Source organism: Oncorhynchus masou, chromosome 13, assembly GCF_036934945.1.
Source record: "Oncorhynchus masou masou isolate Uvic2021 chromosome 13, UVic_Omas_1.1, whole genome shotgun sequence".
Taxonomy (NCBI): Eukaryota; Metazoa; Chordata; class Actinopteri; order Salmoniformes; family Salmonidae; genus Oncorhynchus; species Oncorhynchus masou.
This window is the reverse complement of record NC_088224.1, coordinates 22,224,125-22,251,905: the sequence shown is the minus strand read 5'-3', so window position 1 is coordinate 22,251,905 and position 27,781 is coordinate 22,224,125. Positions and strand designations below refer to the sequence as shown.

Genomic DNA, 27,781 nt, shown 5'->3' with positions numbered 1-27,781 from the left:
CTGGGATAATAGGGTACATGCAAGTGTTTACATTTATACTGGGATCATAGGGTACATGCAAGTGTTTACATTTATACTGGGATAATAGGGTACATGCAAGTGTCTGCATTTATATAGGGTCGTAGTGTACATGCAAGTGTGTGCTCATGTGCGTAGTATTCCATCGTGAGTCAGAGTGTGTGTGTGTGTGTGTGTGTGTGTGTGTGTGTGTGTGTGTGTGTGTGTGTGTGTGTGTGTGTGTGTGTGTGTGCGTGTGCGTGTGCGTGTGTGTGTGGTGGAACAGCATGTGATGTTTTCAAGACATTTGCATGTCTGGGAGGATCTCAGTATAAATTCTCTATATCAAAAATAAATGTTTAAAAAAACTAGTTACACAACAATTATTTAATATATCTTCAACAGAATGAATTCTGGGGAAAGAGTCTGGAAAGTCCCCTCTTTAAAAACATGTAGAGAAAATATCTGGTGCCATGAAAGACAAAAACATTATTTTTCATATGTGCTTATGAATTTATTAAGCAGGTCTGGTTGAGCGGGAACCTCTTCCATCCCTGGGCTCCGGTTGGAGGGGTGAGGGTGTGTGACCCCAGTATGTTTGGGTTTGTGCTGCCACGGGACCTTCTGAAAACAGCCTGTCAGTGCTGTGTGTGTGTGTTTGTGTGTGCGCGTGTACGTGCATGTGTTTCTTTGTGTGTCTATGCATGCGTGTGCCTGTCCACTGTGTTCCCTGTCAGACTAACAGCCAAATAAACAGTAATCAGGCTAACACAAACCTCACAGTGAGGCTCTCCATGCTCTCTCACATCACTCACCAGCCCCTCCTGGCCCCTCCTGGCCCCTCTGAGCCCCTAGGCCCTGACTCAAAGCTATCAGACAAGGCATGAGTGGTATAATGGAGGTTTAGTGACAGGTTCTACATGACTGTGTGAGAAATGTCAGTGTTAACCTGCCTGTCACTGGTGTTACCCATATGACATAAGCCATGTTTACTTTGATCAGTTATCAGATTGTAAACTGTGAAGGTCATGAGGTCACAGAAATTAAACCTAAACAATCAATCAATCAAATGTATTTAGTGCTATATAGAAACGGAGCCTAAAACCCCAGAGAGCAAAGCAATGTAGATGTAGAAGCACAATTCATGCATGTGGGCCTCAAACTACCTTGGTACATGTTACAGGCAGATTCTACTGCTTTATGTTGCTGGTGCTTTAATATTCCAGTGGTTTTTTTATTACACTTTTAGTGCTTTCTGGTTGTTTCTGGTGTTTTCAGACTTTTAGAATCTAGTGCTTTCTAGTTGTTTCTGGTGTTTTCAGACTTTTAGAATCTAGTGCTTTCTAGTTGTTTCTGGTGTTTTCAGACTTTTAGAATCTAGTGCTTTCTGGTTGTTTCTGGTGTTTTCAGACTTTTAGAATCTAGTGCTTTCGGGTTCTTTCTGGTGTTTTCGGATTCTTTTAGACATGTCCAGTGTAATGCTTTAGCCACCCAGGTGCAATCGGTATTACAGCAAGTCAAGTGTACTTTAACACTACTAACCCAGCGAGCAGACAGCACCCTGTAAATGTGACTAACGAGAGTCAAGCGTGGAAATGCAATTACAGAGAGCAGATGACCCGGGCAACGGGGCCCCAATCCTAATTTTACACACGTTGCAGGGGTGGAAGGGGACAGGGGGGAATGGATGGGGATAGAGGAGAAGGGTGGGGGGGGCTGTTTTACCATACTGACTGCAGGGGTTGTGATATGGGGTATTTGAGGGGTGGGGCCTTTTTTTGGTAGACACAGGTTTAAGAGTTCTCTGGTAGTTTGCCTTGTAACCTGTTGACAGCTTTATGACATGCAGAGCTGAACAGGGATGTGCAGTTGCTCAGTGTGATCAAACCCCCATAGCTGCACATGTCTACTATCTACCCTCTACTGGAGAGTAGCATGTTCACCAGAGAAACCAAGCAGCCAGCAGGGAGGGAGAAACAGTTCATAGTGAAGTGTGTATGGCCTATATGCACTTACATTAGACGTGAAGGATGTTGTCTTAAAACCAGTGCTTTAATATACAGCACTGTTCTGTATGACGCCAACAGGCATTAGATTAATAACAAAACAAATGTATATGATTGACGATTGTTCCAGAATGTTTCTTTAAATGGTCTTAGAAGGGGATGCAGACAAAGGAGCTTAACACAGATTCCAGAGAGATTGACTAGACGTTCTGGTGTGAAGCCCCTGTAATTAGGGTCAGGATAGCAACATTGATGTGGTTGCATCATAACAAGCCGAGCAGACAGTCATGGCTTATAGACGGGAGCACCAGGAGATCACCAGGAGATCACCAGGAGATCACCAGGAGAGCACCAGGAGAGCACCAGGAGATCACCAGGAGATCACCAGGAGAGCACCAGGAGAGCACCATGAGATCACCAGGAGAGCACCAGGAGAGCACCAGGAGAGCACCAAGAGAGCACCAGGAGAGCACCAGGAGAGCACCAGGAGATCACCAGGAGATCACCAGGAGAGCACCAGGAGAGCACCATGAGATCACCAGGAGAGCACCAGGAGAGCACCAGGAGATCACCAGGAGAGCACCAGGAGAGCACCAGGAGATCACCAGGAGATCACCAGGAGAGCACCAGGAGAGCACCATGAGATCACCAGGAGAGCACCAGGAGATCACCAGGAGCACCAGGAGAGCACCAGGAGATCACCAGGAGAGCACCAGGAGATCACCAGGAGAGCACCAGGAGAGCACCAGGAGATCACCAGGAGAGCACCAGGAGATCACCAGGAGAGCACCAGGAGAGCACCAGGAGATCACCAGGAGAGCACCAGGAGAGCACCAGGAGAGCACCAGGAGAGCACCAGGAGATCACCAGGAGAGCACCAGGAGAGCACCAGGAGATCACCAGGAGAGCACCAGGAGATCACCAGGAGATCACCAGACAGACAGAACAAGATGAAATAAGAATAACCGTTCCTGCCCTTCATGCTCTCACTCTCTCTCTCTTTATTTCTTTCTCTCTCTTTCTATCTCTCACTCTCTCTTTCTCTTGCTCTCCCTCTCTCTCTCTTCCTCTCTCTTCCTCTCTCTCTCTCTCTCGCTCTCTCTCTCTCTCTCTTTCTCGCTCTCTCTCTGTCTCTCTCGCTCTCTCTCTCTCAAATTCTCTGTCTCTCTCTTTGTCTCTCTCTCTCTCTCACTCTCTCTCTCTGTCTCTCTCGCTCTCTCTCTCAAATTCTCTCTGTCTCTCTCTTTGTCTCTCTCTCTCACTCTCTCTCTCTGTGTCTCTACCTATTTCTTTTACCCCCCCCCTTCCCTCTGTCAGCATCTCCTTCTCCTCCATTCCAGACAGATAGACAGTCCCCTCACGGTCACGGCGGCGAACCACAACATGCAGAGGGTTTGCCTTTTCCGGTTGCATCTGCTACCCTGGTCCTGCACCGATCCTGCCCCGGTCCCAGCCCCTGAAGGCATATATTTCATGGGATCACACAAGCAGCGCTGGTTCTCAGCCATACCAGTGAGAAGGAGGATGTGGAGGGGCTTTCACACAACCTGGCTTCTGACCTCCCCATCATTACCAGGGTCAGGGGGCTGCAGGGGGGCCCACAGCCTTCCATGGGGGCTGCTCTCTCCCAGGCCGCCACGCATCAAAAGACCAAATGTCAAACACTAGCATGTTTTGATCGTAGAGTCGTTATCAAATTAGGCGATGAGTGAGAACGGGTGGGAGAGTGTGTGTGTGTGTGTGTGTGTGTGTGTGTGTGTGTGTGTGTGTGTGTGTGTGTGTGTGTGTGTGTGTGTGTGTGTGTGTGTGTGTGTGTGTGTGTGTGTGTGTGTGTGTGTGTGTGTGTGGTGTCTGAGAGTACTGGGAGTAGTATTGGTAACATCAGCAATTTTTCTGGAAATTTAATTATAGCGGTGTAGTAAAAATAACACAATGAAGGTATTCAAAGATGCAACTCATTCTAAATTCTAAAATGTATTCCAAATACGCTTTTGCCTCAAATGACTTCACCACCAATACATCAGATTGGATTGCGTTTCATCTATCAACATGTCAGTCAAAGTGCTAAAATGAACACGGACAATCCAGTCTTTTGCTCATTGCCTAAGCCCTCACACATACAGATCCAGTCTTTTGCTCATTGCCTAAGCCTTCACACATACAGATCCAGTCTTTTGCTCATTGCCTAAGCCCTCACACATACAGATCCAGTCTTTTGCTCATTGCCTAAGCCCTCACACATACAGATCCAGTCTTTCGCTCATTGCCTAAGCCCTCACACATACAGATCCAGTCTTTTGCTCATTGCCTAAGCCCTCACACATACAGATCCAGTCTTTTGCTCATTGCCTAAGCCCTCACACATACAGATCCAGTCTTTTGCTCATTGCCTAAGCCCTCACACATACAGATCCAGTCTTTTGCTCATTGCCTAAGCCCTCACACATACAGATCCAGTCTTTTGCTCATTGCCTAAGCCCTCACACATACAGATCCAGTCTTTTGCTCAATGCCTAAGCCCACACACATACAGATCCAGTCTTTTGCTCATTGCCTAAGCCCTCACACATACAGATCCAGTATTTTGCTCATTGCCCTAGCCCTCACACATACAGATAAATCAATCACATGTATTTATAAAGCCCTTCTTACATCAACTGATGTCACAAGGTGCTGTACAGAAACCCAGCCTAAAACCCCAAACAGGCAATGCTGGTGTAGAAGCACGGTGGCTAGGAAAAACTCCCTAGAAAGGCCAGAACCTAGGAAGAAACCTAGAGAGGAATCAGGCTATGAGGGGTGACCAGTCCTCTTCTGGCTGTGCAGGGTGGAGATTATAACAGAACATGGCCAAGATGTTAAAATGTTCATAGATAACCAAACAGGGTCAAATAATAATAATCACAGTGGTTGTTGAGGGTGCAACAGGTCAGTACCTCAGGAGTAAATGTCAATTGGCTTTTCATAGCTGATCATTAAGAGTATCTCTACAGCTCCTGCTGTCTCTAGAGTTAAAAACAGCAGGTCTGAGACAGGTAGCACGTCCGGTGAACAGGTCAGGGTTCCATAGCCGCAGGCAGAACAGTTCAAACTGGAGCAACAGCACGGCCAGGTGGACTGGGGACAGCAAGGAGTCATCAGGCAAGGTAGTCCTGAGGCATGGTCCTAGGGCTCAGGTCCTCCGAGAGAGAGAAAGAGAGAAAGAAAGAGAGAGAGAGAATTAGAGAGAGCATACTTAAATTCACACAGGACTCCGGATAAGACAGGAGAAGTACTCCAGATATAACAGACTGACCCTAGCCCCTGACACATAAACTACTGCAGCATAAATACTGAATGCTGAGACAGGAGGGGTCGGGAGACACTGTGGCCCTGTCCAGATCAGTCTGTTGCTTATTGCCCTTGCCATCAAACATACAGATCAATCTTTTGCTAATTGCCCCAGCCATCAAACATACAGATCAATCTTTTGCTAATTGCCCCAGCCATCAAACATACAGATCAATCTTTTGCTAATTGCCCAAGCCATCAATCATACAGATCCGTATTTTGCTCATTGCCCTAGCCCTCAAACATACAGATCAGTCTATTGCTCATTGCCTTGGCTCTCAAACATACAGATCAGTCTATTGCTCATTGCCCTAGCCATGAATCATACAGATCAGTCTTTTGCTCATTGCCCTAGCCCTGAATCATACAGATCAGTCTTTGGCTCAATACCCTAGCCCTCAAACATACAGATCAGTCTTTGGCTCAATGCCCTAGCCCTGAATCATACAGATCAGTCTTTGGCTCAATGCCCTAGCCCTGAATCATACAGATCAGTCTTTGGCTCAATGCCCTAGCCCTGAATCATACAGATCAGTCTTTGGCTCAATGCCCTAGCCCTGAATCATACAGATCAGTCTTTGGCTCAATGTCCTAGCCCTCAAACATATAGATCAGTCTTTGGCTCAATGCCCTAGCCCTCAAACATATAGATCAGTCTTTGGCTCAATGCCCTAGCCCTGAATCATATAGATCAGTCTTTGCCTCAATGCCCTAGCCCTGAATCATATAGATCAGTCTTTGGCTCAATGCCGTAGCCCTCAAACATATAGATCAGTCTTTTGTTGATGAGGATATAAAGTGGAAAAGCAAAATTTTAGCTTATTTAAGGTTTAAAAAGGATACTAATTTCCACTTTAACATGTCAGACTTAATTTCCCCTAAAAACAATGTATAAACCCCTACAAAAAATGGCCATTAATTATAATCCACATAATAAATGGGTCAGCTGACAACGTCACGAAAATTATGTGCACGCTTCCATGGAGCAGAAGTAAGCGTGTTGTGATTCTGGGTGGCCAGATTTCTAGCAAGAATGACACTGCCATGTGAGGAATCATAAGTGGCTTGTTTCAGCATGTTTCATCATGTTATTGATACCATGTTTTGATTTGAGGTGTTTTGACTGATTTCATGTCAATGAAAATATGGCTAAAATTCGCTGGCTAGCTAACCAACAACTGTAACGATGTATTTGAGAGACAACAAGTGTTCATTCTGCAAATGTATTTATGTTTTCAATAAACAGTGGAGAAGAAATATAGCTTACATGTTATCAAAAATCTAAGACAACCCTGTCTGTTTTTCCCCATTGTTGAGCACGCCTCGGTTTTGTTGCTAACCAACGAACCCGTCTATAATTCATATATCCTGTTGCTGCAGGATTATTTTCCTGCTGTAGCAAACTGGCTCAAATTAAGGTCCTACATTTGTACCTCCGGTCCCCCAAACCAGACCAGAGATGAAAGAACCCCCCTCCCAAGGGGAGAGTCTGTGGTGTCTATGCATCATGGCCACCCACCAAGAGTCAGACATGACTCAGGCCAAACCTGTCGACCCACTTCCTCGACTAGAAACCCCCTCCAGCACAACACATATGAAGGCGTCTGGGAAGAGGCTGCCACAGTTGCATATTTATAAGAGGGGCCGTTCTAAAATCAACAAGCACAGCAAAATATTTCTGGGAAATAATGAAAATGTAAAAAGTGAAGCATTGTGTTCTCATTGGACAGACTTTGGCATCGTACACCTTTTTTAAGGGTACTAACGGCCATGTTAAATGTGTTAATAATAATGCTGCATTTATAATCCGTTTCTAACGTAGTTTCATCCAACAAGTGAATCCAACAAGAGGCCGTTATGATGCTGCATTAAAAATACAGTTGAAGTCAGAAGTTTACATACACCTGACATTTAATCCAAGTAACAATTCCCTGTCTTAGGTCAGTTAGGATCACCACTTTATTTTAAGAATATGAAATGTCAGAATAATAGTAGAGAAAATGATTTACTTCAGGTTTATTTCTTTCATCACATTCCCAGTGGGTCAGAAATTGACATACACTCAATTAGTGTTTGCTAGCATTGCCTTTAAACTGTTTAACTTGGGTCAAACGTTTCGGGTAGCCTTCCACAAGCTTCCCACAATAAGTTGGGTGAATTTTGGACCATTCCTCCTGACAGAGCTGGTGTAACTGAGTCACGTTTGTAGGCCTCCTTGCTCACACACACTTTTTCAGTTCTGCCCACAAATGTTCTATGGGATTGAGGTCAGGGCTTTGTGATGGCCACTCCAATACTTTGACTTTGTTGTCCTTAAGCCATTTTGCCACAACTTTGGAAGTATGCTTGGGATCATTGTCCATTTGGAAGACACATTTGCCACCAAGCTTTAACTTCCTGACTGATGTCTTGAGATGCTGCTTTAATATATCCACATAGTTTCCCTTTCTCATGATGCCTTCTATTTTGTGAAGTGCACCAGTCCCTCCTGCAGCAAAACACCCCCACAACATGATGCTGCCACCCCCGTGCTTCACTGTTGGGATGATGTTCTTCGGCTTGCAAGCCGCCCCTTTTTTCTCCAAACATAACAATGGTCATTATGGCCAAGCAGTTCTATTTTTGTTTCATCAGACCAGAGGACATTTCTCCAAAACGTACGATCTTTGTCCCCATGTGCAGTTGCAAACCGTAGTCTGGCTTTTTTATGGCGGTTTTGGAGCAGTGGCTTCTTCCTTGCTGAGCGGCACCTCAAGTTATGTCGATATAGGACTTGTTTTACTGTGGATATAGATATTTTTGTACCTGTTTCCTCCAGCATCTTCACAAGGTCCTTTGCTGTTGTTTTGGGATTGATTTGCACTTTTTGCACCAAAGTACGTTAATCTCTAGGAGACAGAACGCATCTCCTTCCTGAGCGGTATGATGGCTTCATGGTCCCATGGTGTTTATACTTGCGTACTAATGTTTGTACAGATGGACATGGTACCTTGCAGCGTTTGTAATTGCTCCCAAGGATGAACCAGACTTGTGGGGGTCTACAATTTTTGGCTGATTTCTTTAGATTTTTCCATGATGTCAAGCAAAGAGGCACTGAGTTTGAAGGTAGTTCTTGAAATACATCCACAGGTACACCTCTAATTGACTCAAATTATATCAATTAGCCTATCAGAAGCTTCTAAAGCCATGACATCATTTTCTGGAATTTTCCAAGCTGTTTAAAGAAACAGTCAATTTAGTGTATGTAAACTTCTGACCCACTGGAATTGTCATACAGTGAATTATAAGTGAAATAATCTGTCTGTAAACAATTGTTGGACTTGTGTCATGCACAAAGTAGATGTCCTAACCGACTTGCCAAAACTATAGTTTGTTAACAAGACATTTGTGGAGTTGTTGAAAAACGAGTTTTAATGACTCCAACCTAAGTGTATGTTAACTTCTGACTTCAACTGTACATGCCAATGGGAAGTGATCCTCTTGACTTCAGTCAGTCAAAACTGGGGCTGACATAAATATGGGGTGTGGTAGGTTGACAATGAAAGACAGAGGTGGCTCTAGAACCCTTCCCTTGGGGGAAGGAGACAACGTGAGAATTGGCATGGGTGTCAATGGGTTACCGCTTGAACACATCCTCCAAAGGCATTGTGTGTTAGTGTGTATGTGTGTGTCTGTGTTTGTGCATGTGCATGTAGATGACCAAACACGCCCCCCCCCCCCCCCACACACACACACACACAATGAGCGGTTGTCACACACGTCTCAGGGAGAATTAGCCAGTGCTTCCTCTCCCAGTGAGTGGAGACAAAGCTAGCCTTTCCTCTGTGAAACTTAATGCACAGAGGTTATTTATAAACAATAACATGTGGTCTCCACTGGTCCTTGTGACTGAAGAATGACGTGTCGGCTTGTTCATTGTTTCCATCAGGGAACATCTGTCTGGACTCCGAAGAGCCTCACGCCGTTGTTGTTCGACATCTTATCCCATGTTGGTTAGAGAGCCTGTGTGTGAGGAAGAGCCCTCAGAGACGGAGGCTATTAGACGAGGCAGACAAAGTATTAAAAGAAATAGAGGGCCATTTCAGAAGCTCCCCCATTTATTCCTCTGGGGCCTCAGAGAGAGTCCAGAGGCATCCATTTATTTGGGCCCGGGGGACTTGTGGCTTGTAAATGAAGTCAGATGATTTCTTGATTGTTGTCTGTTTGTTGCATCTCAGTATTCAGCAAACTCAAAGAAATCAGTGGAAGAGAGTTGAGAAAAAGGAGGATCTTTGAAGAAGGATTTTCTTTTGCTTTGAACTGATCCTCCAGATGCTTCATGTATCAGTTAACACCTCCTGGAATAAACTCCTGGAGTAAACTACACCGTGGCTATGTGTGTCAGACAGTCGGATGACCTACAACCCCAAGACAACCACACGGCGACTGTGTGTGTAGTCTAATAGTCAGAGGTCACAAACCCCCAAGCCAACATGAAATAAGACTGTTTGAGCTTCAGTCTGATTGGCAAGCGCAGGGGGGTTGTGGGAAATGATGTTGTGTCACAGCCACTACCTCAGCTGGATGTGTGTGTGTGTGTGTGTGTGTGTGTGTGTGTGTGTGTGTGTGTGTGTGTGTGTGTGTGTGTGTGTGTGTGTGTGTGTGTGTGTGTGTGTGTGTGTGTGTGTGTGTGTGTGTGTGTGTGTGTGTGTGTGTGTGTGTGTGTGTGTGTGTGTCTGTGTGTGTGTGTGCGTGTGTGTGTGTGTGTGTGCGTGCGTGCGCCTCGGTTACCTTCAAAGGCAGCCCTCTGGAAGGCACTAATCACAACATGTGATGAGCCTGGAGAACAAAGACAACAGGCAGAAAATAACAGCAGCGTGGGAACCCTCAGTGAATTTGAAATACAACAGGGAGAGAACGAAGCCCCCCATCCCATCCACCCTCCGACTCACAGCCCGCCAAGCCTGCCTGCCTGTTGCCACACTAACAATCAGCAGCAGAATGTGGAAGTGTGTGTGTGTGTGTGTGTGTGTGTGTGTGTGTGTGTGTGTGTGTGTGTGTGTGTGTGTGTGTGTGTGTGTGTGTGTGTGTGTGTGTGCGTGGTTGCGTGCGTGCGTGTGCGTGTGCGTGCGTGTGTGTGCGTGCGTGTGCGTGTGCGTGCGTGTGTGTGCGTGCGTGTGTGTGTGTGTGCGTGTGTGTGCGTGCGTGTGTGTGTGTGCGTGGTTGCGTGCGTGCGTGTGCGTGTGCGTGTGTGTGTGTGCGTGTGTGTGTGTGTGCGTGTGTGTGCGTGCGTGTGTGTGCGTGCGTGTGTGTGCGTGTGTGTGCGTGCGTGTGTGTGCGTGCGTGTGTGTGTGTGCGTGTGTGTGCGTGCGTGTGTGTGCGTGCGTGTGTGTGCGTGCGTGTGCGTGCGTGCGTGTGTGTGCGTGTGTGCGTGTGCGTGCGTGTGTGTGCGTGCGTGCGTGTGTGTGTGTGTGCGTGCGTGCACGTATATGTTTGTGCCCCCCTGCCACGCCAACAATCAGCAGGCAGCAGAAAGGTGGGAGTGTGTGGGAATGCGTCTGTCTGTGTCATGTCTGAACTCGAGGCTAGCTGGCTGAAGGCAGCAATAACAACAACATGAAAACAGCCCTAAGAGCTTCCTCTCATTCATGTTTCTTACCAAGGCAGCTCCTCTCCTGGCCTGATGACTATTATGCATGCTGCTGACTAGGGTTATTAGAGATAAGGATCAGGGATTCATAGACTGTCTCAGAGTAGGATTTCTGATCTAGGATCAGTTTTGCCTTTCAGATCATAATGAGTAAGATTATATGGACAAGGGTCAGGGGCAAACACTGCTGATGTACTGTATGGTCCTCTCACGTTTCTTCCTCTTATCAGAATCTTTATAGGGCAGCCAGCCAGCGTATGATCAGGTCACAGTGGCAGGAGGTGGGGGAACATGGCAGGCTGTCATTTTGAGAGACAGCCAAGACCAGCAAAAAACATGTGACCACGTGTGTGTGTGTGTGTGTGTGTGTGTGTGTGTGTGTGTGTGTGTGTGTGTGTGTGTGTGTGTGTGTGTGTGTGTGTGTGTGTGTGTGTGTGTGTGTTTGTGTGTGTATGACTCATGAAAACAGGTCAAAAGGATCAGCAAGAGCTTAATCTGCTTGTCACATGAGGAGAGGGGATATACAAACACACACAACAATGTCTGTCAAATGATTTGGGAGTGTGGCCATTATTGGGACCCAGAGAGGGTGTGGTGTGGTGATGACACACTGGAGAAGCTGGCCTCCTTTAATTGCATTATGCCTTTTGTGTGGCAAAGTCCTCATCCTCTCCAGTCCCTAAAGCATCTTTACCGTGCATCATGTCCGCTATGGGTAAGATTAGACTTCATAGTTTCCTCTTGAACACTGGCTGTCCTTTAGATGAGTTAGTATTGGATTACAGGTTCACACGCTCGCCTCTAGACCGCCCGTCGCCCCGACCAATTGCCCCATTCATTTCAAACGCCGGAGACTGCCGTCGCCCCTGATTGGTTATCAGCGTTGGGCTAAGAAACTTTCCCACGGCAAGCGCGTGGTGACAGCAGGCCAGCCACTCCTCACAACCGGGACAGACAGCCACAGTACTCGGGAGGGGAGGGGGGTTGACAGTCACGGACCGAAAGTCTATTGGACCCCTGTCAAAATCATTCAAAGGAGTGGGGCGTGTTTAGGCCGTAGAGTTCCCTTGCAACTGTGCTGTCACTCAAACCATAGCTGACTTATAATTGGCTAGTTAAGGTGCAATGCCAAGCCCCTTCTGGCTGGCAGTGATGTAGAAATGATACCGTGGGAAAGCTTGGTCCTTCAAACGGATGAGCTCGACGCATAGCTGATAGACGCACAGAGAGTCGGAGAATTGAAAGACTTGGACCATACTGTATTGTACTCTGAACGAAGGAAACCCAACAGCGGATAAAAATGAAAAGGAATCACGATTTTAGCTCCTCGGACAGCGAGCTGGACGAGAACATTGAGGTTGAGAAGGAGAGTGCAGATGAAAATGGGTAAGATTGTGTCCAATATTTTCGTTTTATTCAATTATTATTATATGTTCCGAACCTACGTTTCAAGGGTCTTACTCCTGTATTGCTTTGATATTGTTTATAAGAAAAGACGTGCAAAAATGTTAAAATATATTTTGCAATTTGGTCATTTCCGAGGCCGGATGTGCGTTACTAACGCACATTAATACAATAATTGAATGTGTTGTTCTTTCAGGAACATGAGTTCTCCCCTTGGGCCGATGTCTCCCGCAACAAAAACTCAAGTGAATGCGAGGAAGCGCCGTCGAGGAGTGAGTACATTTCTTGTTAGAATGGTCGTGCGTAAAAGTGCGTAATACGCACGTTTTTACACCAACTAAATTCTCTATTTTTTTCAGTGACTGAATGTTCTAATTGCTCATCTCTCCTACAGATCATTGAAAAACGTCGCCGTGACAGAATCAACAACAGCCTCACCGAGCTGCGCAGACTGGTCCCTAGCGCGTTCGAGAAGCAGGTAAAATCTGATCGCTGTGTCATGCGTAAAACAATCACCCTATCAAAAAGTTTGACAGGATACGTCAACGTGCTTTGAACTGGTAGAGAACAGTTAAAGTTTATAAACCTTCCACGTGTTTTAAGAAAATAACGAATAATAATTTCCAGTATATATCTTTAATGATTTAAACGATATTCAATACCTTTTTATTGGTTTAATGAATGTGTCTTCTGTCCCGAAATCCTTCAGGGTTCAGCTAAACTGGAGAAAGCAGAGATTCTGCAGATGACCGTGGATCATCTGAAGATGCTTCATGCTGCTGGAGGAAAAGGTGTGGTGGAGTCATTTGTACTACAATAAATTACCATAATCAAATAATTATTGTATCATGAAAGGAAACAATATTTTTTAACTGACATAATATTGATTGACTATAAAGTTATTGATTTGTATAATATCTTTCTCTTCACTGAGTTGTTCTGTAAACTCAAGCTATGTGCATCTCATTAAATATTTTAATATGTCCGGCAGGCATAGCACAAGACACCTGCTTTAGTTTCTTTGCTAACTTTAACTAACTTCCTGGATTGTCACACTCATTGTTATTAGTAGACTTCAGTAGACTTCCTTTATTTCTGCTCTACTTGTTTGGTGGTTTTGTCTGAAAACACTTAATTAACCCTGCTTCTCCCCTCTCCCTTCCAGGTTACTTTGATGCCCATGCCCTGGCCTCGGACTACCGGGGTCTGGGCTTCAGGGAATGTCTGGCTGAGACGGTCCGCTACCTGAGCATTATGGAAGGCCTGGACAGCACTGACCCCCTGCAGATCCGCCTGGTCTCCCACCTGAACAGCTATGCCTCCCAGAGAGAGGCCCACTCCGTCTCTGTGTCTGGACTGGGCCACCTGGCATGGGGCTCGGCCTTTGGGTCTCCCCCCTCCGCCCACCTGGCCCACCACCTCCTCCTCCAGCAGCAGCACCATCAACACCAGCAGGGGGCGACATTACCGTTACCACGCAGCGGCTCCAACAGCTCTCCGTCATCCTCCTCTTCTACTTCTTCTTCATCCTCTTCTTCCTCCTCCTCGCCGATAGAGAGAGAGCCTCGCTCCTCGCCCCATGGCCATGCTCCCAGCAGGCTTAGCGGTGCCACCCTCCTCTCTGAGCACAGTCACGCCCAGGGGGGTCCTCTCCGTGTCCCCCCCAGTGCTGCCCCCCTCCCCCCAGGGCTGAACCTCACCGTGACCTCCACAGCCACCGCTGCAGCCTCCAAGCTCTCCCCTCCCCTCTCCCTGTCCTCCCTCTCCACCCTATCGGCGTTCCCCTTCCCCTTCAGTGCCTTTCCCCTGCTGTCCCCCGGCACCCTCAGCCCCCCCGTCCACACCCCCTCCAGCCAAGCCAGCCTGGGGAAGCAGCCTTACCGGCCCTGGGGCATGGAGATAGGGGCTTTCTGAACAATCTTTAACCCCCCTCCACACTGACTAAACTGACCAAGTAGATGGCTAGTGAGTGCGCCATCACTACGAACTGAACTGAACTCACCAGCTGAGCTGGACCTTTCCATGGCCTAGAAGATGTTGTTTTTCTATCATACCATATCAACATTCTATAAAGGAGATAGCTATAGGAATACCATTTTTTATTTTCCTAGGAATTGCGTTTTTCTATGATGTTGACGAAAGAGGGAAACAATTATAAGAGAGCAAACAAAGTGATTGTTTAATTAACAATATTGAGTTATCTATGTGTTGTCTGTTAATGGGCTTTGCTTCTCCTCCCATAGTGTGTTCAGCCTGTAAGGGGAAAATTCCACAGATGGTCAGGCTGTCAATCAGTCACCCATCAAGTTCTCAGCGAAATTGTCCCCTTTGTTTTCCCATTGAGCCCTGGACTGTACTTGTATCTCCCAGAGAGAGAGAGAGTGAGCGAGAGAGAGGGAGAGAGGCATGGAGAGGGAGGTGTTGGTGGTGCCCTTTTTATGACATTTTATTGACTGGAAGAACTAAAACCAGGTGTTTGTTTGACTGTTAGAATTTATCCGGAACCCTCTTGTTTTCCATTCGTTTGATTTGCATTCTCTGTGTGAGTTTCTATTGCAGCAAAATCTCTCTGAAGTAATGTATTTACAGTCATGAGTCAAGGGTGAGGACAACAAAGAGTTAATGTCCTTAGACATTAATGTCTACAGAGGTTACAATGCCCTATATTTCTGATTGTTAGCAGATTTGCAAAAAGTGGTAGCTGTACAATTGTTTAACATTAAACAACATACTGTCATAGCGAGCTGAGCAGGCAGCTATTGAGATGTATGGAACCAATTGGAATCAGTGTAATTAAAAAATGCAATGCTTTTTCAAAGAATTACAATACTAGTTGGTCTGAGACTTGCAACAAAAATTCTTTACACTCCTTTGCATTCAATTATATTATATGATCCATAAAAAGTGGTGGAGGCATGACACTCTTCTCAATTAAAACATATATTTTTTAATGAATTAATAGGCAAATTATCATGATATCATTTTCAAACATAGATGCCAATAGGAACAATCACTCAAACACACTGCAGTATCCCTGTACCTCTATATAGTCATTGCTCAGAGATATCTAGACTACATATATCCCCTATACGGTCCAATTCTAGATTGTTTCCGACCATATCTCTGTGGATTCTATGGCGAGTCTGTGACAGTAATAGCATCCCCTCTTGTAAGATGTGTATTTTTACCAAACCTCAAAAGTGATTTTGTCATAAGTGTTTTGTATAAAAAAGCGCTGATAAATCTGATTTCTCAGCTTTCTAATAATGATATACTGTGTGTATACATGTACACTAGAGATGGGATGTATGTAAAGAGAGAGTGCTGGGATGGCATGTGAGGTACTCTATTCCGTCCTTCACTTATCTATCTGTGTGACTTATCTGCAATAAAAAGCTATGAGAAAATGAAATCCATTGTTTGCTCCTTCGGTGTCCCAAACTATGGTGTGATTGAGATCGTGTGGAGAAAGACACATTTTAATAACGATTTCTGATATTCAAAACTCAACCCTCCCTATTTATATCCATCTTTGGTTAATATGACTGCCTGGAACTGTTGACATTCTCTTCTTATTTATTTTAATTGTTAGATCAATCTTTCACCAACATTATCCAACATTTCCGAAGTCTGTTTAGATAAAGGAAGATATCGTTGTGATTAACAGTAGTAATATCGACTTTGACTCCACACTGCTCTCCATAGGTAACAGTGGTAATAGTTCCTGCTCCAGTCCCTGTCTGTCCATGTCCCTATCTGTCCCTACGCTGCTCTCTGCTGTGCTGTGAGACAGTCGATACCCGGTCTCAGCCACAGCCTCTGGGTCTCTTGATTGCCTCTCTGTGTGTACAGGAAGCGATTAACAACGAGGGGATGTCCTGGACAATGGCAGCTTGGCTGGCCCTACCGCGTGGGAAGAGAGGGAGGAGGGAGAGAGGGAGGAAAGGAGAGCGGAGGCTAGAGGAGAGAGAGGGGAAACAGAGGGTAGTGTGGGAGGCAGAGAGGGAAGAGAGGGAGAGGAGAGGGAGAGAAAGGGCAGTGTGGGAAAGTGGGAAAAGAGAGAGAAAGAAAGAGTGGGAAAGAGAGAGTGTGATAGACATAGGGGTGTGGGAGAGAGGGGAGAGAGAAAGAGAGGGAATAGAGAGGGAAAGAGAGCAGTGTGGGATAGAGGGGAGAGGTAGGAGGGAGAGAGAAGAGAGAGCACAGTGCTGCTTTGTCCCAGAGCTATGGTTGCAGCCCACTCTCCTCCCGGTGTGCTTGGCTCCCACGCTCCCCCAAGTTACTGTTGTTGCTGCTGCTGGGACGCCCGTCAGAGGAGTGATAAAACAGAGCCTCCTCCTCCTCCTCCTCCGCCTTTCATCAACTCTCTGCCAAATCATCCTCCTCTGTCTCACCCACCCTCCTATCCCTCTCTCTTTCACTCGGTCTCCATCCATCCTCCTCCTCCTTTCATCAATGCTCTGCCAAAATATGCTCCTCTCCTGTATCTCTCCCACACCCTTTCCCTCCTTCTTTCTCTCCCTCTGTCTCCATCCATCCTCATTATCGTTCCTCCTGTCGTTTGTTTGCCAGACTCGTAAGGTGATTCTCATCAGTAACTATGGGGGAAGAGTCTACACTACAGAGTCTAGTATTGTCTCATGTAAATCCTACAGGCAATTCTGGATTTACTTCATAGTGAAGGGTCAAGGTGTTACAACACTGCTAATTGCAATCTTTTGTCACCACCTGCTGGTCATATGCGATTCTACAACTGTGGATGATGATCACTTACTTTCCTTGGCCATGTCCATATTCAGGCTCATTCAGAGACTGAGTAATAAATATAGTTATATTATAGAAATAATACAATAATACATACAAAGATTAATGTGACAGATTAATCTGCATTTGTAATTGGACATGCTCAAAAACAATTTGAATGATTTTTGTCTTCTTCCAAGCTAAAAAGACAATAGATCAGAAATAGAATAAGCACACACACAGCCAATATCATTCACAGAACCCCAAACCTTTATTAACCACAGGTTGCTCACAAAGATATATGCGGAGGGGGGAAACACACAAACAGGAAGAGAGAGAGGCAGGCAGATTCATCACCATGGACAGGACGCTGTGATGTCATCAGTATGTGACCGATGGTCAGATATACAGCTCCAACTTCCTGGCTGTGCTCCCTGTGCTCCCCATCACACACAATCCACCCACCCCTCCTGAAACACACACACACACACACACACACACACACACACACACACACACACACACACACACACACACACACACACACACACACACACACACACACACACACACACACACACACACACACACACACACACACACATACATACACACACACGACCTGTATACACTTGCATGCACCCTTTGCAGATGGCCACTGTCTTCCTTTGTCATGTTAACACATCTAACATCATCTAGCTGTTATGTGTTGATTGGCTTACATGTTGCCCACTTTAGCTGTTTATGCCCTTCGTATGCTATAGTCTGCTGTACCCAGTTAAAAGCTGTTTAAATACTAAGAAGAAGGTACAATGATTCATTCTCCATAGTGCGAGAGTTATTCTACGATTCTCCATATATAGTGTGAAACCTTCCTAGTAGCATTTGGCTTCGGTTCCTCTCTGGTACGACGTGAAAGAAATGAGAGGGACAATAAGCTTGTAGGACATGGATGTAACTTATGGATCTACCATTGCCTCTATGTTAGCCGCTATATGAGTTTGTAGCATTCTAAGGCACGATTACATTATCTACATGTCTAAGATGGTACATACATGCTGAGAGAGTGATTGACAGGGGACGCAGGGGGTCTTGGGAACCAGGAAGGATCATAACACCCCTCTGTGACATCATGGTATGAGCCAGGGATGTCATGTGACCTCTGCAATGCCCAACTGACAGAATTTAGCAAGCTCCTCTTGAGCGACGTGTCATGTTTGCCAAATTTCTCAAAATGTGTGTGTGTATGTAAGTGTGTTTGAGAGTATGTGTGTGTGTGTGCGTGCATGTGTGTGTGTGAATGTACAACTGTATGTAAGAGAGTGGGGGATCAGACAGACAGACAGGAGAAAAATCGGCTCATAAATGCTATAATAAGTCTCCTGAAGTCTAGCTAGTCTCTCTTCCAGGAGTCAATGTGAAGCCTGCATTCTAATCATCCCCATACTGACTGACTGACCGACACAGACACAGACACAGACACAGACACGGTCAGAAAATAACCACCTCAAACACACGTCAGCTAGCTAGCAAACTCACAACATCACAGAAGCCTGATAGTACAAGAGAAACTGCAAACGTTTTTTTTGTTCCGAGAAAAACTAAACAACAAAGTACATCCATAGATAGAGAAAATGATCCAATCGCAAACTGCAATACTTTAGCTGTATTATCATACTGTATATAACAAAAAAGGAAGTATTTACAAAAAACAATACCCACTTTCACTTGGTTGGCTTCGCTTTTTCTTTCTTTTTCATCATTTGAAAATGAGCAAACACATTCTTTTATAGGGAGGAGTGGAGACATTTTCATATTTGTTTGTGATCCCCCCCATTTGCTAATGCTGTTGGTGTGGGCTGGCGGTGGGTGGGTTGGTCATCCTCCTCCCTCAAGGGAGGGGGGTTGTCTTATGCTGTGGGGGCTGTAGTAGTAGGGGGATCTGGGGGGGGGGCTGTCGGGGGGAAGGGTGGCTGTAGGGGGGTATGATGGTCGGTGGCGCCCCTCATCTGCTCACGCTGTCAGCTCTTCCCTCAGCTCTTTGTTCCTGCGCACCACCTGGGCATGCCTCTCCTGAGGACAACACAGAGAGAGATGCTGCCATGTTGGACATACCAGAAACCTCTTAATACTGACCCTGCCCTGAGACTCTCTGATTCAAGTCTGTCAACTTACTGTCCTCCCCCTTTCAGCTGACATGTTTAACTACAATTGCCAGTGTTCCATCCTTGAATGATGCCACCAGCCCCTACCTATCACATCGTACCCTTCTATCTTGTCCACCCCTTCCATTCACCTGGTCTTGCTGTCTCCACCTGCAATTTTTCCCACCAAGCTCTCCTCTCACCTTCTCCTGCAGGCGCTCCATGATGGAGGCTAGGTAGGCCTGGCGGTTCTCCTTGATCTGCTCCATCTTCATGGTAAGCTTCTCCTCTGCCATCTTGCTGAAGTTGCTGTTCTCCTCCATGGCCTTGAGCAGCACGTCCCTTTCGTGCTCCCGCTTCTCTGAAAGGGCCCTGAGAACCTGGGCCTCCTGGGACTGAGGAGGGGACGTGATAGAGTAGAGTAAAGTAGAGTAGGGTACAGTAGTGTAGAAAAGAGTAGAATAATATGAAGTAGAATAGAATAAGGAATCCAAATAGAATAGAATAAAGTAGAATAGAACAGAATAGAATGCAGGTGGAGGCCAAGACACAAGGTTGGAAGAAGAGGGGAAGAGTTAGTTTTATTATTGTTCCTTTGCCTGATGAAGGTACTCATTGCTTAGTAATAATAAAGTAAGTGTAGGAGTCCAAGTCTTAGCCAAGCAAAGGTATAGGCTAAGACAGGCTAAGGTATAGGCTAAGACAAGCTAAGGAATAGGCTAAGACAAACTAAGGTATAGGCTAAGACAAGCTAAGGAATAGGCTAAGACAAGCTAAGGTATAGGCTAAGACAACCTAAGGAATAGGCCAAGACAAGCTAAGGTATAGGCTAAGACAAGCTAAGGTATAGGCTAAGACAGGCTAAGGTATAGGCTAAGACAGACTAAGGTATAGGCTAAGACAAGCTAAGGAATATGCTAAGACAAGCTAAGGTATAGGCTAAGACAGGCTAAGGTATAGGCTAAGACAGACTAAGGTATAGGCTAAGATAAGCTAAGGTATAGGCTAAGACAAGCTAAGGTATAGGCTAAGACAGGCTAAGGTATAGGCTAAGACAAGCTAAGGAATAGGCTAAGACAAGCTAAGGTATAGGCTAAGACAAGCTAAGGTATAGGCTAAGACAGGCTACGGTATAGGCTAAGACAAGCTAAGGAATAGGCTAAGACAAGCTAAGGTATAGGCTAAGACAAGCTAAGGAATAGGCTAAGACAAGCGACGGTATAGGCTAAGACAGGCTAAGGTATAGGCTAAGACAGACTAAGGTATAGGCTAAGACAGGCTAAGGTATAGGCTAAGACAGACTAAGGTATAGGCTAAGACAAGCTAAGGAATAGGCTAAGACAAGCTAAGGTATAGGCTAAGACAGGCTAAGGTATAGGCTAAGACAGACTAAGGTATAGGCTAAGATAAGCTAAGGAATAGGCTAAGACAAGCTAAGGTATAGGCTAAGACAGGCTAAGGTATAGGCTAAGACAGACTAAGGTATAGGCTAAGACAACCTAAGGAATAGGCTAAGACAAGCTAAGGAATAGGCTAAGACAAGCTAAGGTATAGGCTAAGACAAGCTAAGGAATAGGCTAAGACAAGCTAAGGTATAGGCTAAGACAACCTAAGGAATAGGCCAAGACAAGCTAAGGTATAGGCTAAGACAGGCTAAGGTATAGGCTAAGACAGACTAAGGTATAGGCTAAGACAAGCTAAGGAATAGGCTAAGACAGGCTAAGGTATAGGCTAAGACAAGCTAAGGTATAGGCTAAGACAGGCTAAGGTATAGGCTAAGACAAGCTAAGGTATAGGCTAAGACAAGCTAAGGTATAGTCTAAGACAAGCTGAGGTATAGGCTAAGACAAGCTAAGGTATTGGCTAAGACAAGTAAGCTAGGACAAAGTTTGTCCCAACTGTAATTTACTAGCGTGATTCAGTGTGATTCAGTTTTGGAATTAAGTTGTCGTCTTATGCTAAGGTAAACTGATAGACTCACTCTCCTCCGGTCCTCAGCGGCCTCCAGCTTCTTCTGGATGTCCTCCAGAGAGACCTCCCTCTTAGGGGGCGTGGTGACACAGTGGGCTGCGTCCGACATCGGGGAGGGGGGCTTCAGGATCACCTCGAAGGCCTGGCCAGAGGCACGCTTGTTGATGGGCTTCACCTCCATGCCTGCTACTGCAAGGTGAGAAGTGTATGTGTGTGTGTGTGTGTGTGTGTGTGTGTGTGTGTGTGTGTGTGTGTGTGTGTGTGTGTGTTTGGTAGAGGGGGGGCAGATGGAGGAAAACCACAGAAGGAAACTCAAAATGCTGCCTTAGTAGTGTTAATATCAAACTTTCACTTACACAAAAAATTGCCTCTTTGTTGCCTTTACAGGAAGTGGAAAGTGATTTGAAACACTAAAAAAGTCAGGTGACTCTTCTGCATACCTTGGAACTCTCCCATCAGGTTCTTGCGTGCCTCAGGGTACAGGCAGGAGCAGAGGAGAGATAGGACAGAAATCTCCTTCATCTTCTCTTTGTAGGCTGTGGGGAACACACACACACACGCACACACACACACATGCGCGCAAACACACACACATCGTTAACCCACTTTCTCCTCCTCATAAATTATCATCCCACATGGCAACGCCATCTTTAGATGTTTAGGAAAATAAATATTCAGCAAATCCTTAAATAGAAAAGAAAAACATGATAATCAAAGGCGGACTAGTGAGATGAATCAGCCTGAGGTTTCTAAGCCCCATTTTGTGGAGCTTTTGTTTGTGCAGACTGAAGGGAAGTGGGATGGCTGTGTGTGTGTATGTTTGTGTGTGTGCATACTAGCGTGAGATGGTGTCTGCTGTGTCCTCATATGGTCTGAACGGTTGATCACCTCCCCACAGCATTCATTCTCCATTCATCATTAGCTATGCATCTCATTTCAGCATATAATTGATATACTTAGCTAGCTGGCAAGCTACCCTCCTTGTCTGTAGCTAGCACTGGTAACATCCAACAGTAATTTAACAGCAGTGGTAGCACCTAGAGGCTGAATGATTATGGCTGATGTTGCCAAAATATCCTAGCCTGGAATCCAAACTGTATTGCTCTATTTCAATATTATTTCACTTTAGGATAACTTTAGGATAACAGGCTACAAAGTTCCTGAGCTTTGGCACCCAAATTGGGACTAGAACCTACTGTAGCATCCCCATGAGGCAGCCAGCAAAGATGTGAAACTACTGTATCATACTGCAGCAAACACTCTGGCTCTCGTCCTCCTGACTGCTGTGCTGTAGTGGTCAGTACAGTGTGTATTGGAGGCACAGTCAGAGTCCAACCGGGCACCTCAATGTGCCAAACAGCACCCAAGCCTCTATGATCTATCATCCACCACACACTGTGGGCTGCAGGGCTGAAAATTACTACATCGATCACTGACTGATTTCCCTGGAAAATGATTTTCTCATTTCTACCGCAAGATCTACACTGAACATCTTCTCTTATCCCCATGGAGATCTCCTCCTCACCACGGAAACAGAGCCAGTTGTTACGTTTCCTGTTGTAATCCATCAGCATGAGACCACAGATCATCAATAACCTACCCCCTATTCCTCCCCCTCTTCTCTTCTTCTTCCTCCTCTTGCACTGGTGCTGTCCTGTTCTGCCCGTCCCTCCACCACAGCCCAATACTGTCCTGTTCTACTGTACTGTTCTGCCCATCCCTCCACCCAACCCAATACTGTCCTGTTCTGCCCATCCCTCCACCCAACCCAATACTATTCTGTTCTGCCCATCCCTACACCCCAACCCAATACTGTACTGTTCTGCCCATCCCTCCACCTAACCCAATACTGTCGTGCTCTGCCCACTCCACCCCAACCCAATACTGTCCTGTTCTGCCCATCCCTCCACCCCAACCCAATACTGTCCTGTTCTGCCCATCCCTCCTACCTAACCCAATACGGTCCTGTTCTGCCCATCCCTAACCCAACCCAATACTGTCCTGTTCTGCCCATCCCTCCTACCTAACCCAATACTATTCTGTTCTGCCCATCCCTACACCCCAACCCAATACTGTACTGTTCTGCCCATCCCTCCACCCAACCCAATACTGTCCTGTTCTGCCCATCCCTCCACCCAACCCAATACTGTCCTGTTCTGCCCATCCCTCCACCCAACCCAATACTGTCCTGTTCTGCCCATCCCTACACCCCAACCCAATACTGTCGTGCTCTGCCCATCCCTCCACCCCAACCCAATACTGTCCTGTTCTGCCCATCCCTACACCCCAACCCAATACTGTCATGTTCTGCCCATCCCTCCACCCAACCCAATACTGTCCTGTTCTGCCCATCCCTCCACCCAACCCAATACTGTCCTGTTCTGCCCATCCCTCCACCCAACCCAATACTGTCCTGTTCTGCCCATCCCTACACCCCAACCCAATACTGTCCTGTTCTGCCCATCCCTCCTACCTAACCCAATACGGTCCTGTTCTGCCCATCCCTCCACCCCAACCCAATACTGTCCTGTTCTGCCCATCCCTCCACCCCAACCCAATACTGTCCTGTTCTGCCCATCCCTCCACCCCAACCCAGTCCTGTTCTGTCCGTAAGCATCCCTCCTACCTAACCCAATACTGTCCTGTTCTGCCCATCCCTCCACCCCAACCCTGTCCTGTTCTGTCCGTAAGCATCCCTCCTACCTAACCCAATACTGGGGCCTTACAGGTCTCGAGGGCCCAATAAGCTAAAGCTGGACTGGACTGGACTGGACTGGACTGGACTGACTGACTGAGTGTGTGTGTGTGTGTGTGTGTGTGTGTGTGTGTGTGTGTGTGTGTGTGTGTGTGTGTGTGTGTGTGTGTGTGTGTGTGTGTGTGTGTGTGTGTGTGTGTGTGTGATAAAGCTCATCATTTAGTTTACAACCTGGCCTCTAGACGACAATATAATCAGTTGTGTAATTACAGCATTAATGGAGAACTACAGTGGAAATGGGCTATTGAGTGGGATGGTAGATGGAGGATATTATCAGCGAGGGAGGTTTCAGACATTAGTATGCATTGTTGAACACTGAAATGCAAACAACAGACCAATAAGCCTGAGCCTAAACACTTTTTTATAACCACACCCAAGGAGTCATGTTCCCTATTTAGTGTAATGTCATTCAGACCTAATGTCATCTAGACCTAATGTCATCTAGACCTAATGTCATCTAGGTCCAAGCACACCAAGACAGTCGTGAAGAGGGCACGACAAAACTTATTCTCCCTCAGGAGACTGAAAAGATTTGTCATTGGTCCTCATATCATATTGTCATTGGTCCTCATATCCTCAAAAGGTTCTACAGCTGCAGTTCTACAGTCTACAGTTGCATCACTGCCTGGTATGGCAACTGCTCGGCCTCCGACCACAAGGCATTACAGATGGTAGCTTCCTGCCATCCAGGACCTCTATACCAGGCGGTGTCAGAAGAAGGCCCTGAAAATTGTCAAAGACTACAGCCACCCTAGTCATAGACTGTTCACTCTGCTACCGCACAGCAAGCGGTACCGGAGAGCCAAGTCTAGGTCCAAGAGGCTTCTGAACAGCTTCTGCCTACAAGCCATAAAGACTCCTGAACACCTAATCAAGTGGATATCCAGACTATTTGCATTGCCCCTTCCCCCTCCTTTACACCGCTGCTGCTCTTTAATTACTTGTTACTTATATTTCTTATTCTTATCTGTATTTTTTAAAACTGCATTGTTGGTTAGGGGCTCGTAAGTAAGAATTTCACTGTATTCGGCGCATATGGCTAATAAAATGTGATTTGATTTGATTAGGATACAATTATTATTTTATCTGAGAGACATCGCTGATGATAGCCTCCCCTCTCTGGCTGAGATATTTGATTTCAGCTTTTGCTTAACCCGTATACATTTTATTCTACAACTGTTGATAGGTCTTGGGAAGTGATTAATACAGCTCTATGGCAACAAGACTCACAGGAGTGACTCAGGCAGAATGGTTCAGGGATGCACTCAGTGACACCCTGGAGGCTATGACCTCTGGGGGGCGCCATTGTCCCAGAAAGCTTTGGCCCCTTAACACAAAGAATGGGGAATAGATATCTGATAGCCACACCTAACTCATGGGCTTATCTGAGAGGTCACACAGTAGGCACTGTATATATTATAAATGAACAAGGATCTTAATGTACGTTAACGTAAGCATTTTTGATGTCCCTAGCCAAATCAGTAGCCAAGTGGGCAGAGAGCATACATTTGAATTTTGGCTTGTCATTTAATAGGCCTAACACTAAATGCCATTGGGAGGATGCTGTGTATGCCACCCACAACTGTCAAATATCCTGTCTGTCTGCCTGCCTTTCTGCCTGTCTGTCTGCTAAAAATGCGTTGATCCAAGGCTGTAGGCAACATATTCTCATTGAATATTCTATAAACAGCAAGGACACATTTCTAGTTCTATTACAATCACTGTCATTGACAGTATGGTACATAACCTAACCTCAACTGATCCGGCCTACGGCCCTGGCTGCCCTTGCGCCCACTGACGACGTCTATGACGATCATGTGCCCCGGGTGTCTGGCCCATCCCACTCACCCAGTATCTGTCTGCATCTCAATAATAAAATTTAAAAAATATCAAAAAACATAACTAACAGCTATGCGGCCAGCCGAGACATAACGACACAGTTAAATGTATTGCTCTCTGTCTGCACCCTCATCCACCCATCCATCACCGACCTAGTCATCCGGAATACAAGTAGTCCCTTGACCGTCGTCGCCATAGAGACGGGTCTCAACTCACTCAAAAGGGCCCTAAATCCGCATGAAAGTGCTCCATCAAGCATTAGACAATCTTGGATAGGTCTATACTATTTATACTCCCAAATATCTTAAAACATTTATCATGACTGGCTGTAAGCAAATCAGGCCTAGCCATGCATTAAAATGATATCAAGACCAGGCATGAAATTCCCGGAATATGATGACACATTTCACTTCCATCCATTCCTCCATATAACCAAATAGACATGTTTAGATCATACATTGAATGACAGGGCAATCATCGGCCACTAGGAATACATCTGACCATATGATTAGTATCCATATAGATTCGAGAGAAAAAAAAATCTAATTCAGCAAACGACCATTCATTTTCATTGCAAGTCGTAATTCTTCACCTGATAGCTTTAGCTCAGATGTAAAGTGTGCGGCTGGAGATTCATTTCTTCTCATGCATTCCTCTCATCATTCAACTTGATTGAGCATACGATTATAATAAATAGTAGCCTAGTCCCAATAATAATATGCGTAAAGGTTTAGCCTAATTCTGCTCTGGGCTGGTGAGGAGAGAGAGAGAGACCGTGATGTTGGGTGCGGTCGTTCTGCATTATGCTGTTGTATGAGCATGTGTTGGTCTACAGCGGCAGGTGCGGCAGCCAGCATCCACAAGAGCGTCTATCCTGCTCGAATAATCTACAGCAAATGTGTCCATAGGATTTCTTCAACCTAGGCTATGTATTCGCTTTACGCACAATGTAAAAAGGGATATTGAATATCCCTATAATAAAATGTTATTGGGCTACTTAATCCTACACTGTAGCCCACTATTATTAACCGACCCTGTTGATATAGAATGAAAGAAAAAACAAATGCGTACAGTTCAGGTTCAATTGTAAACACAAGCAACATGATTGCGTCCATTTACAAGTTTAAAACTACAATATTTGTTGACGTGCGACAGACTTTGACCGCTCCCTTTAATAAATGCTTGGCAGTCTTTTGTGCCAAGGGTGTCGCCGCTGCATGCTCACACAGCATCCTTCCAGCTTCATGCAGAATCACCACCCAACGCTCTGTGACTGTCAACTCGTCCCCAAAACACAGATAAATAACGGTACATCGTTAGCTTACCAATTGCTGTTTTAGCCATGTCTGTCGGTTTGTGCGGCGTTGGTGCTGCTGAAGTGGGCTATAGGCTACTGGAGGGAGCGTGCGTCGCAGTTACTGATCGGTGCTTGGCGAAAAAAGCGAGCAAGGCACTGAGTCAGCAAGAACACTGCTGCGTGGGGAAAGAGAGCACTGCGCGAGACAGCAAGGGGGCTGGTGAATTACAAGCGTCTATACGTGCTCAAGCAGATTGGCTACCGCGGTCCCCTGACGCGCATTTTCATAGGCAAGAGACGGTCGCTTTTTCCTCTAATGTTCCTGTGTGTAGGATAGCTCAAGTTGCCCCTATGAAAGGTGACGGGTGGCTGTTATCCCTCTTTGTTTTCTCTAATGGTGCCGCCCGTAAATTAAAGTATTATCAGAGATGGAACCGGTCCTAATGGCTCTTGTCCATGGTGCTGAAACGGTATCAGAGCGAGGCAGCCTACTAATAGCTTAACTTAATGGAAATAGACGTTGAAGGTAAATGAAACGTAACTTGACCACAATGTATAGGCCTAATGTTTCGTGTGTGACATAATTACAAGGTAACACATAGGCCGATCTGTGAAATTTTGACATTGATGTTTTAATGCCACTCCCTAGCGTATTTATTGGAATAA

At 45.8% G+C, this 27,781-nt stretch overlaps 2 protein-coding genes across 2 annotated transcripts; one reads left to right on the top strand and one right to left on the bottom strand.

Annotated features, from left to right (window-relative positions):
* Positions 1-12,132: 12,132 nt before the first annotated feature.
* Positions 12,133-15,778, top strand: LOC135551904 (hairy/enhancer-of-split related with YRPW motif protein 1-like). Its single transcript, XM_064983182.1, has 5 exons — positions 12,133-12,348; positions 12,563-12,638; positions 12,761-12,844; positions 13,076-13,157; positions 13,532-15,778. Exons 1-5 carry the CDS (start codon positions 12,263-12,265, stop codon positions 14,278-14,280), a joined length of 1,077 nt encoding a protein of 358 aa, XP_064839254.1. The 5' UTR covers positions 12,133-12,262; the 3' UTR covers positions 14,281-15,778.
* Positions 15,779-17,358: 1,580 nt separating this feature from the next.
* On the bottom strand, positions 17,359-27,368 carry LOC135551902 (stathmin-2-like). Its single transcript, XM_064983181.1, has 5 exons — positions 27,144-27,368; positions 21,665-21,760; positions 21,235-21,413; positions 19,457-19,648; positions 17,359-19,182 (listed from the first exon to the last, which is right to left on the bottom strand). Exons 1-5 carry the CDS (start codon positions 27,160-27,162, stop codon positions 19,123-19,125), a joined length of 546 nt encoding a protein of 181 aa, XP_064839253.1. The 5' UTR covers positions 27,163-27,368; the 3' UTR covers positions 17,359-19,122.
* Positions 27,369-27,781: the final 413 nt, after the last annotated feature.